This window comes from Crassostrea angulata, chromosome 8, assembly GCF_025612915.1.
Source record: "Crassostrea angulata isolate pt1a10 chromosome 8, ASM2561291v2, whole genome shotgun sequence".
NCBI lineage: Eukaryota > Metazoa > Mollusca > Bivalvia > Ostreida > Ostreidae > Magallana > Magallana angulata.
Window position 1 is genome coordinate 24,126,415 of NC_069118.1, and position 12,536 is coordinate 24,138,950.

Sequence of the window (12,536 nt, forward strand, 5' to 3'; positions counted from 1 at the left end):
GCGTGTTTCAGCTTCGGTTCGGTTCGGCATCCGGTAAAATGGGTAGGCAAGACTTGGCCTGGTCAAAACAAAAGATTGGCAGTTATTAATCTGCCAATCTCATTAAAATTTCAGGATATTTGATGGACCAGTTATATTTGTATTCGCTGTAAATATTGCCGCAAAATAATGCGTATTTGGAATTGACGATTGCCGATCTACCCCGGCTTTTAATTTGCCACGGCCCGGGTTTGCATACCCATTTTACCAAGACTCGTATTCCATACTTCTAAAACGAGGTTCTTTGTTTAAAGCAGCCATGACATTATACGAAAAAGGGTCGATCTGACTATGATGAATTTGCTTGTTTATGCAACAGTTCGTGTATGAAGGGAAATTTTTGAAACATGCAAAATATATTGGTGCCGATTTTGTGAAGTAAATTGAGGCTAAATATTTCAATGCGTTGACAGATTTCACACATGACGTTGGTGTTAGCTAGGACTGATTTTCGTTTCGTATGCATTATTTATGCTTTGTATTTTAACCTGGGAACTCTCGTATTTCGTGATTTTTACGTATCAATTCAAACAGAGACTTCGGTAGATCAAACAGTTAACTCTTTACCTGCGCAAATTAAGCAAAATCTGATGTATCAAAAAAGTACTGAAATACAATTCATTCTATCGGTAATTCGGCATTATCTTTTGCGTAATGGTAGTGTAAATAGAGTTTGATATCGCTGAAGGAAATATGTAGGTATATATACATGTGTTACAGTGTATATATGATTCATTTCGAAAAAATAAATTGTGTTCTTTATTTGTTATAGTGCATGCATGTTTCTTGTGTTTAATTGTTTACAAATTCTATTTACTAACCATATTTGAGTGTTAAGCTTCGAATTATAAGCAATTAAGATACAGAGATTTGCTCACAATTCTATGTTTGTACACAGATCTTAAAAACTAAAGATTAAAAAAGTAAAAAATTTGTCAATATTTATTAAGAAAATTTTCAAAGTCTGTTCTTCCAGAAACCAATTTTAACAACTTATTGTATTGTAAACTTAACCTTTTTTCGTCATTATTACTCCTACTGTACATGTGATCCTTGACTGTGTTTGTGTACATTTGTATAAACTGATTTTGAACCTTAAATACCAATGAACTGGTCTTGAGTGAATAAAAGAATTGAAAATCTTAGGCCATTCTTTTTTTCCATTTTTAATGGTGAATAGGAAATACCAAGTTAAAAATCTTAAGCTGAATGTAATAAAGTCATGTCAACAAAATATGACTCAAACCTAGGGAAACTGTGAGCTCTGTATCTTGCTTATAATTCTACGATTGACGCTGAAATTTTGGTTGAACATTAGAAATTCTATATGAATTAGAGTATGTTAAATACTTGAACAAAAAAAAATAAAAGAATGATATTCTGTATATACCTACTCTCTGGGGTCCCCTCATTATACAATAAATAATGTGAAATCTACATCAATTTTGATAGTTTTTCAGACACGAGTAAATAAAAACGACATCTTTAAAACAGTTTCCATAGTTTTGACACATTTCTGTTATGGGGATAAAATAATTATCGCTATTCCTAAGAAAATATCACAGCGGAAAATTATCCTGGTTTGTACGCGAGGTAAATAACAGTCATTTAATTATAATGGAAAACAAATTAAATTTTTGAATGTTTTAATTTGAGGAATTGAGCACATTGAGGTACAATTTTCTTCTTCACATCTATACATGAAGGATTTTTTAAATAAAATACAATAACTATTATATATTTTTTTTTAAATACAATAACAAGTAAGTAGTTGATGAAACAAATGTACCTATATGCTCTCATATATTTTGATCGCTTTACAAAGTGTGTGTGTGTGGGGGGGGGGGGGGGGCAGAACGAAAATATAGGGAATTGGAAGTTAACAACTTAACAGTTTACCCCTACCAAATGTTTAGTTTTATATCTTGCGTAGGATTTTCTTATTCTGGTAAAAAATAGTATTTCATGAAGGTACAATGTCAAAGATTACGTGTATGCAAAAATAATTGTAAAATTCGAATACTTGACAATATTTATTTTTTGTTATTCTACCGAGGGACCATATGGCACAATATCTTTTGAACGCCAATTGTTGCTCAGGTGAGCGATGTGGCCCCATGGGCCTCTTGTTTTACATTATTTTAGCATCCATGAATTCACTTTATTAAGTATCCATCCGATACCCTAAAAGTAAATTTCAAAAATAATCCCCATAAAATAGATGTATATATATATATATATATATATATATATATATATATATATATATATATATATATATATATATTTTAAATTCAAATGTTCATATACTAGCTTATATCTTTGATATTGTTAGACTTGTAAGTAATAATGTTACGTGTGTTTTGATTCCTTCGTACAGTTTTTGAAAGTTTTATTTAGTAAATAACAATAACAATATAACATCTTATCGACTACGATATAATTTTAAAAGTTTATTTCAAATATTAAGGTTCATTTCTTGACTATCCAGCCTCGTTGATATATCAGACATATTCTCCATCGCAAACTCTTCTATTACGTCTGTGACGTACTGTGCCTGAAAAAATCAATCAACTCTCTTGATTATTTTTACAGACTATCACCTGTTATACAGGAACCACGACCAACTTTTGTGGTGATGAAGACAATGATCTTTATATATATTTCAAAGAACGTGGCTATACATCGACATATAATGCCAGATTTATGCTTCAGGTCTACGCTCAAAGAGTAGATAGTACGTAAAGTATTTTATTTTGTTTTTGATTGAGCAACTAATGTCAAATACGAATTTATCAACATCATCATTAGCATCATCATCATCATCATGATAACCAACAACATCATCATCATCATCATTACCACCACAATCGTCATCATCATCATCATCATGAAATTTCATTTTTGTAATTAAATCAAGTTTGATTTAAATCAAATCTTAATTTCAGATAGCGCTATAGTGTGGGGAGTTATCGGAGGTGTGCTTGCAGCCATTGTTCTTTTCTCTGCTGCTGCTGGTTTAGTATTCTGGTGCATATGCAAACGAAAACCAGCTCAGGGTAGAGTACTTAACCATGGTCAACCAAATGCAGGTAAGAACGAATTCTTGAGCTATTATTATTATGATTTTGCATATATGCGTACACGTGGTAGGTAAACAATAACTAATGAAATGTTATCCTAAATGTACAGATATATTATTTAAATGGTCAGAAATCATAAATGTTTTGAGCAAAAGAACATAAAAAGTACTTACGTGAGAATCTGCTAATTCTCGGTTTTGTTTATAAATATCGACAGAGGACTTGTGGGTTTTTATCTGAAGTTAGTTGTGATAGTAAAGTTTCGTTTTATAAATATTACAATGTTGTAAAAATATTGATGTCTGTTATTTTTATTCTATACGTTCAAAGTATGATTTATCTCTCCTGAAGGTACCGCAGTGAATCAGCCCGCATACCCCTACGCTTCATACTCCACACAAGTTGGCAATCCAGTCACCAATCTCTATCCAGTAGGAAACTACCCAACACAGTACTCAACGGGGACTACCCCACAACCGCAGTATCAGTATCAACCCCAGCCTCAAACTGCTTCCTATCAGGAACCTGAAAAGGTGCCTTCTGCTCCCCCTCCAAGTTATGACGAAGCGCATCAGTGATTCATTACCCACTTTTATAGAAATAATGATCGACATTTGAATCTCATAAAGTGCAAAGAAGGTTATTTTTTCTTTTTAACCACTGTTTCATCTATTTATGTTGACTTGTTTTACATGTATCTGTCGCTCAGGTTTTTTTAATCAATATCTAAACAATGGATGCAAGTAAGCGTGAACCATTTTGCTTTTTTCTGAGTATCATGCATTGATAGAATATATATATTGTTATTTTTGTTACTTGACTTTGCAGCTTATGGATAATCTCTTCTTTTTTGGGTACTCAAAGATGTCTTACTAAATGTTTCCATAATTATTTTTTAAAAATCTGAAATACTTACACCTTAGATATAACTTACTTGATAAATAGATTTACTAATAACATATCAATCAAAAGAGCCTAAAATGGACGAAAACCAAAGATAAGTGATTAAAAACAAAGTATCGATATGTATGCAAATATATAGAAGGAACGAATTATGTTGGAATTAACAGGAATTCATCGCCTACTAATAAAACATTGCTATGTCTTGATCAGAATATATGTGCAAAAAACTATATATTTCCGTAAAAACGTATGTTTTCACAGTTTCCCTACGCATAACTATATGATACAAAGCAATTTCAATCTTGTGTTGCAGCTTCTAACATTTTACAATTCACAAGATCATAAGGTATGTAAAGTACGTGATAAAAAATGTGATATGTATGTGGTATAACCAAAGTTTACGATTATTTAGCAGTCAAATGACATGTAAAACTTATTCGAGAGTAAATTGCCGTTTCTTCAAAATAAAACCCTAAACTTATTTTGACCTGTGATATGCTGTATTATTGCCGGTATATTAACATCACTGATAAAACTACTGAATTTTACCTGAACGTTTGGCTGATAAAATTAAGGCTGTGTCATATTTCATTTGTTTCTTGAAAAGTTAACCTTATTATTCATCTTTATGTCTGCTTGATTTACAAGTGATAAAGGAGGCGAGCAACTGTGTAGAGGAAAAATTAAAGGAAAGAAAGTGTGTAACACTTAAGGTGCCTCACTACACCTTGAAATAAATTCTCAAATCAGCAGAAAATTACTTGATTTTGATAGAAAGCATGATGGATAAGAAGTATATATATCAAATGGGCGAAAAAATGTGCAATTTTAAATAAAAAAGTTCATTCAGTAAACATAAACATAAAGTCCCAGGTGGATTCAAACTCATAGCCTGCGGTTCACAAGCCTGATATTTTAACCACTGAGCTATAACGATATATATCTGAATCGATTGATACAAAGAGTTTAACAAAACATCTGAATCGATTGATACAAAGAGTTTAACAAAACATTGAAATCGTCATCTTGTGACTTAGTATGTTAAAAAGTACAAGTGCGGGTGTAGTGAAGTACCTTAATTTCGTATTTGTGTTAAATTTTTAATTTTTTACAGACTTGTTTAAGGTTAAGTTTATGATAATTTATTCCAATTATTGACCAGATTTCAGTTATATTACATGTACGTGTACTTTGACATAAAATAAAAAAAGTTTGGTTTTAAGTATGATTTGCTTTGTTTTACTTAATATGTATTTTTTTTTTTAAATTAGACGTATATATTATGGAGGGAAAGCATGATTCATATTTATTTACCATGATTGGTACAGAAAATTCATAATTTATCATTTGAGGTTCTAATTTTTATTAATTTTTTTTTCTTCTATTATTATTGTTACAGAAAAATACTTTTAAAAAGTAAATACAAACCGGAACAATATATTTGCTGATTTTATAAACGAAAACTCAAGAAATAGTCAATTTTGTACAGAGCAGCCCCTTTATCAAATAGTTAGGGGTTTTCAGCCCTTTGTTGAAGATTTTCATCCAGCCCATGATGTATCCATGGTACATGTATTCATCTAATATTTATAGACAATGAAGTGTTATCGAACTACAATGTTCCCAAACTCAGATATGAAGGGCTACATAATGCTGAAGTCTGAATATTGATAATATTTTGCTATAACCTGACCCTAAGATGGCATTGGATATCAAGTTTAAAATAAACTTATCAATAGAGCTATATATCATCATTTAACACTTAATCACCGTTCTAAATTTTAAAGAGTTTATGAAAGTTAATCAAAATTGCAATATAAGATTTTATAATGGCGAACAAAAAGAAAACGCTCTGGAATTTTATAACCTCATGAATTCAGGTCAGCGGCTGTCGATAAAAGCATTGCCCTACGTTCTTAATATAAAAATGGTGAAAGAAAACAGTTGTATAAAGTTCTAGTTTTACTATTATCATTAGGCACTTAACAAAATTAAGTTGCCAAAAACATAATTTATTGTTAACGCACTTGTAATGATTAAAAGTAATTTTTGGACCAAACCATATTCAATTAACGGAAATCTATATAAATCACTTTTCAAAATTTGCTATTCAAGAGATTTTTTTCGTTATTGAAAGTTTCCCGGATACTATTAAATGATCCTTTATGGAACGTAAAGAACTGCAAGCTCGTTACATCCAAGTTTAGCCTTCCCCCTAAAACTTTCCGTTACCAACAGCTATTATCATATGAGGAAATTAGTGTAAATCATTGGGGTTGTTCCTTGTTAGCAGAGACAATGGCTGTATGATACTGCCAGTGACGAGTGTTTCCTGTTCAAATATATTTTCACAGATAAAATATTGAAATAAGGGAAACGGGCTCAATTGTAACTTTTAGTATCAAAGACTGTATATAATCTATTAATTGAAAAATCATTATTATTATTATATTATATTATATAATATTATTATATTATTGATAATTAATAAATAGGTTGTTTACGTGTATGTCTTCACTCCAACTATTAAGTATTAGACTCTCAACAAGGCCAATCAGGTATATGTATGTGCTTATTCATTTAACACAATAGAATAAAAAGTCTTTTAATTATCATACTCGTGATCTTTTTAAAGGAAGAGACGTTTGTTTCTCGTTTTGGATTCTAGCTATTTCCTGTTATCGTTAACTTATACCGATCATTTCCATGTAACTGGTTGAGCCTTATCCTGATCAGTCGTATTAACTACATGTATGGTGCAAACAACCAATAAAAAAGGACGACTTTTACTTGTGTGTTTAGAAGTATAATCCTATGTTTCTTAACATGTTATGTCCACAGTTATTCATTTGGATTCGTATTCAAATTCGTTTTCTTAGTATTTATCCAACATTTAATAAAATAACGTCATTTGGAGATAATATATAAATAATTTTTCAACATTTTTCAATTCGTAGTAAAGAACACCAAATGGAGATTGTTTATACAATTCCTACAAAGACGGTGGTGTGTGCAGATGTAAGCTATTTTTTATTACAAGGTTTAAGGCAAAGACTTAATGTAAGAAATTCATGTACATACAATGGCGCTCCTTTTACAATTCTTATTGCAATTAAAATGTATTTTTTAGATTCCATTTTGAAGTGGTTTGGAAGGATATTTCGGAAAGAACTGAACTGATCATTCTTTTATAATTCGATTTTAACGAAGGTAAACTTTTACAATTCTCATTGGAATTAATATTTATCATGACTTTTTCCATTCTAAAGATTGTCCAGCAGTATATGTCGGAAAGAACTGCACTGATAAGTGTACACATCCTACGTTTGGAATTTTGTGTTCAGAAACATGTGACTTTCCAGTTTGCCATTATATTGTAGTTTGCGTTTCAACAACAGTAAATAGGTAATTTAGAAGTACTTTGTCGGTCAGTATACCCAGGTACAGAAGTCACATTGTTTTACACATGTATGAATACAAGGCCCAAGACAAGTTTTTGTTTACTTTTGTTATGTTTCAAAAGTGATTCATTTTTTTTAAATGTACACGTTCGTTACAATTCTCAACGCCTTAATTATGAGTTGGTTTTTAAACTATAAAGCTCTTCGTCATGAAATCATAATTAGGAATTCTTTCTTATTTGAGTAAAAAACCTTTGCTTCATACTGTTATTGAAATTGTTTTAAAGAATGCAATGCCTTAGAAACTTTGTATTGTTTTGTTTTGCAATGACAATAACCGCGTTACACAACCATACCTTTCTCTGTATTTATTGATTTATTGCATTTAGTTATCGAACAGTATTTTAATAAATAAAGCATGATTCTATAGAAATTTCTCCCAGTTGGCTTTTCATTTTACCTCATTCATGAAATTATATCCCCACGAATAAACACAGAACCCACAACCCAAGAGCATTCACTCTCACAAAATTAAATAATCCCTTAGCACAATTTCACAAATCAGTTTCTATTGTTACATTTTTTTACGTATTAGTAATCTTTAGGGAACCTCGAACTGTCTTATGTAACTAGTTTTTTTTTACCCGCAGTGTACCTCTCTGGACACGGTCTCAGTAACTGTATTGGTCGGGGTTTTTTTCTATTGGTTACTTATTTTATCTAAACTGCCGCATTGCAGAGCTGGCAGACAGTGGCCATGATCTCTTCCTGAGCAGCTAAGGTTTAAGTAACCCTTTCTCCTACTAAGGGTAAATTCAACTATTTTATACTCTGTAATTTAACTTCGGCTTAGTCTTTTCACATTATTGTAGAGTTTATATTAAATATATTTTGTTACTCTTTGATGTACTAGTTTTACGAGGTACAATACCCGCAACGTTATTTTTTACAATCCTATCCTATCGTATCGTGTATCAATCCTATCGTATCGTGCGTGTATACTGTTATATCGTGCGTTAATCATATCCTATCGTGCGTTAATCCTATCGGGTTTATCTTTTAATTTCAACAATTCTTCCGTTTATCCTATCGTGTTAATCGTTTCGTGCCTTTTCATAAGCAAGTAAATTAATTACTGCAACTCGTTCGGTGCGCCGTATACGAATATTTATCGGACAAGAATTGTAAAATCCTATCCAACATTCCGTCAGGATACTAATTTAAAAATTTTGGATCAAAATTAACCAATATTATATGTAAATCATATCTGTTAACTTTGAAAATGAAAAACGAAGTTCTTAGAAACAAGGTTACATATTTACCTGTATATCGAATATATCAAATCGTACGCAGAGTGTATACCTGCATAAACATTAACTTTTATGCAATATAATTTTGTTGCATCATATTTAACAGAAACAAAACTATCTATGATATAATTTATATTTAATTAGAACCTGCGTTGTATTTTGAACCCGTTATTTTCAGTATGATATTTGATTTCAGGCTGAAATGTTCTCGACAATCAGCTAGGGTGTGTGGTAATGAAAACAATGTTAACAAATCGTACGCAGAATGTGTATCTGCGTAAATATTTATTTAACTTGTCTGTAATAATTCGTTTTTAATGCATCATTATCTTATACATATGATGTATTTCATATTTACTTTATACAAGAGTTGGATTTATATCTTAATTAAACCCGCTATTGTCCGAGTGATTTAATCTCGGGCTGAAATATTCGCGGCGATCAGCTAGGGTGTTCAGTAATTAAAATAATTTTAACAATAAAGAAAACTTATTGATCATTAAAGCTCATAATTTAAGTTGAAAAAAATTAACTGGTCATTTTTATACATTCTATAAATGATGCAGCGATGATTAACAACTCGGCAATTGTTACTAAAAAGAAATTCCACGTACATCTTTATTTGTACGTGTTCTCTCTCAAATACTGCCATTATCAGTTTGTTCGTAAACATCATTTAAAACAATCATACGTTTATCATGAACATCGTTTATCCCTTCCTATTGTGTATCAATCCTATCATATCGTGCGTGTATACTGTTCTATCGTGCGTTAATCCTATCCTTTCGTGCGTGTATACTGTTCTATCTTGCGTTAATGCTATCCTATCGTGCGTGAATCCTATCCTATCGTTTATCTTGTAAAAAATAACGTTGCGGGTACTGTAGAACTGTTAAACAATGTATAATTTGCTCGAGCATGTTCTGTGTGGGTAAGTGTCGAGTGTGTGCTTTTTACTGGAATATAAGTACATGATGTTTTCTTATTCTTGCCGTGTAGTACGGTGTATTTTGCATATTGTATATCGTTTAGACGTTTTAATTCTTTGTTAAGTACTGTGATACTCTTAACGTAGTGCAATGTTCGTATTCGCTGTGGTTTCGTGCTATTGTATGGCGTTCTGTTGTTGCCATAATGTTATATTTAAGCAAGTGTGACTAATTCTATGTTTATGTAAGGTATATTAATCATGTTACTCAAAACATGTTTACTGTTTCATTAATAAGGATTTTATCCAGTTTCTGGCAGTCGTTCGCCATGGTAATACCTGTCCGCCACTGTCTCACGCCATGCCAGTTCAACTTATCTCTCGTGCGTTTACACAAAATGGCCCATTCTACGTGCCCGTGCTGGAAACTTGGGACAACGGATAACTTGAAATGTTATTGTTAATGATGTGTATATATATTGTGTTTATCTGTTTGGTTTTATCTTATATATAAAAAATGTAAATAAAAAGTAAAGTAAATCTTGTTCTGTTTGACTGAACGGTCACGACACTGTCATGTCATATTTTTAATTTTGTGATTTTGAAGATTTCTTAAAATATTTTATGCATATTGAAAATTTCTGTTAAGTTCGTGAGAGTTATCTTTCCTGTGGTATTGTCAAAGTTATACAGCATCTTCAGATATGGACACAAAATCAACGTTCCCGGATGTAACCAATGAATTTATTCCGCGGTAAAATCTATCTTGGTAGCGTCATTTTATTGGCATGGGTTCTCATTTCTTTCAGAACGCCGATAGCTAAGCATTGAAAATTTTCAAAGTGATCTGTAAACCACCTCCACCCCTCCACCTTCCTTTTTCATGAACATGTATATATAAAAAAAGAAAAATCGTTGTGTATTTTTTTTAATAAAGCATGGCGCTTTCAGACCAGATTTTTTTTTATTAAGCATGGCGCTTTCAGGCCACAAGGATTATGTTTTGCATAGATTATCTAATCAATCACATCATTGATTACATCAATAATGGGAGTTATGGATTATTTTAGTTGTAAAATATTATTGCATAAAGAATGAAATATTCATGATTTTGTGATTAATTTTATAAACTTATTAATTATTGTTATATAATCATATATTGTCATTTTTCTGATTATTGCAAACCAAATTTGGTTAAACAATAAAGTCGCAAAAGTGACAGAAGCAACATACCAATTTGTTATGTGATGTTTTTCTGTACAAAGGATTTAGGTGGTTCAATTTCGAGAAGATAGAGGTTAATTATTTCATGAATATGCGTGGAATGATGCTATAGGAAGTAATGGTCTATTTTGAACATTATCTATTATGGATAAATAGTTTTATTTCAATTCGTTACCATTGATGTTAGCTACAATGTTGTTAGGAACAAATTATTGTGGTTTATTGACAAATTTTTAATAAGGATTTAATATTGGATATATTGCTTAAAATAAACTTATCAAAATAGCTATAAATTCATCAGTCTACACTTAATTGTCAGTCTAAAAGTTTAAGATTTTATGATTGTTAATTTGTTTAAATCCATTTTCAAAATAATGTTATTCAAGAGGGGTATGTCCGTTATTTAAGATTTCCTGGATCTTTTTGGAACGTAAAAAACTTCAAGCTCGTAACGGACAAGTTTAGTCTTCCCCCTAAAACTTTCTGTTACCAACAGCTATTATTATATATGTAAATCATCGTTTAATCATTGAGGCTGTTCCTTTTTAGCACGCAGGTAGGTTAAGGCAACTCTTAGTTAAATGACCGTCAAAATTATGATCTATTTGAAAACTGTTTATTTTTTTGAAAACAGTGCGGAATATTGATACCAAGTGAATGTGTTCACCAAGATATTATTTTTCTACTTCGGAATCGACTGGATCATTGAAGCTGCCGTGCCATGGTATCACGTGACAGTTAAAAATAGATCAATTTTTTACCTTAACAAAAAATCAAAAAGTGTAACACTACCCCGAAGTTCATTTGTATGATTGCTACAATAATTCGATCGGCAATTAGTTCAGGTTCATTAGTATTACTGCTAGAATCCTATTGTTAATCGCATAAAATACATATTGTAAATTTTGATCGGAAACCCTCTCAACTTCTATAATTTCATTGAAAATACAACGTATTTTTCATTTAAAACAACATGACTCTAGCAGCACTTTTCAAGTAGTTTAGGTCATATACCGTTGATATTTACCAAAGTCATCTTTCATAATATCCGGGGTAGTGTTACACTTTTGGCTTTTTTGTACACACTGACAGAGGAAAGGCTGGTCCAGCCATATAAATGTCGATCTGCTTACCTTATAACACTCGCTGATTAAACAAAATATCCATGCCTGTATTATCCTGATTATATCCTAACTGAAACTCATCTAAATCTTAGGTATCTGAATTAAAAAAGTCTTATTTCGGCATTGTTTACACTGCATTCCGATGATTTGTCTCCCGACATGATCTTCTCTATTAAACATGCTTGTGACGTCATAAATGATAATTATACGTAATAGAGAGTAATCGAAGATATATTAAGTTAGAAGAGCTTTTAGTGATATTTTATGCCTGTAGTTTTTATAATTTAAACCAGAAATAAAGTTAAAATCGACATGTGTCTGAGTAAAATATAACATCATGCTGCTACTTGTGACGTCATTTCGATCAGAGGAATTTGATCGCTGATAGTTGCCTTATCATACCCGCGCAGAGATAATGGCTGTTCAACACTGCCATTGCTTATATATTTCCATAGACAAAATATTGAAATAAAGGAAACGGTCTCAAGAGTACAACCTTTAGTATCAAAGACGGTATATAATCT

General features: G+C 31.3%; 1 protein-coding gene across 2 annotated transcripts in view; it reads left to right on the top strand.

Moving 5' to 3' along the window:
• Nucleotides 1-12,536, top strand: part of LOC128158703 (uncharacterized) — a 38,784-nt gene that overhangs the window by 5,571 nt on the left and 20,677 nt on the right. Inside the window, exons 4-6 of one of the 2 annotated variants that reach the window (XR_008240029.1) lie at nt 2,635-2,776; nt 2,988-3,131; nt 3,474-3,831. Coding sequence is in view for 1 of the 2 variants with exons in the window: in XM_052821643.1 (XP_052677603.1) it covers nt 2,635-2,776; nt 2,988-3,131; nt 3,474-3,700 (513 nt within the window). In the remaining variant the exon portion in view is untranslated. Of the gene's footprint in view, nt 1-2,634; nt 2,777-2,987; nt 3,132-3,473; nt 5,254-12,536 lie in introns of those variants that run through there. The other variant, XM_052821643.1, reaches the window with a different exon arrangement.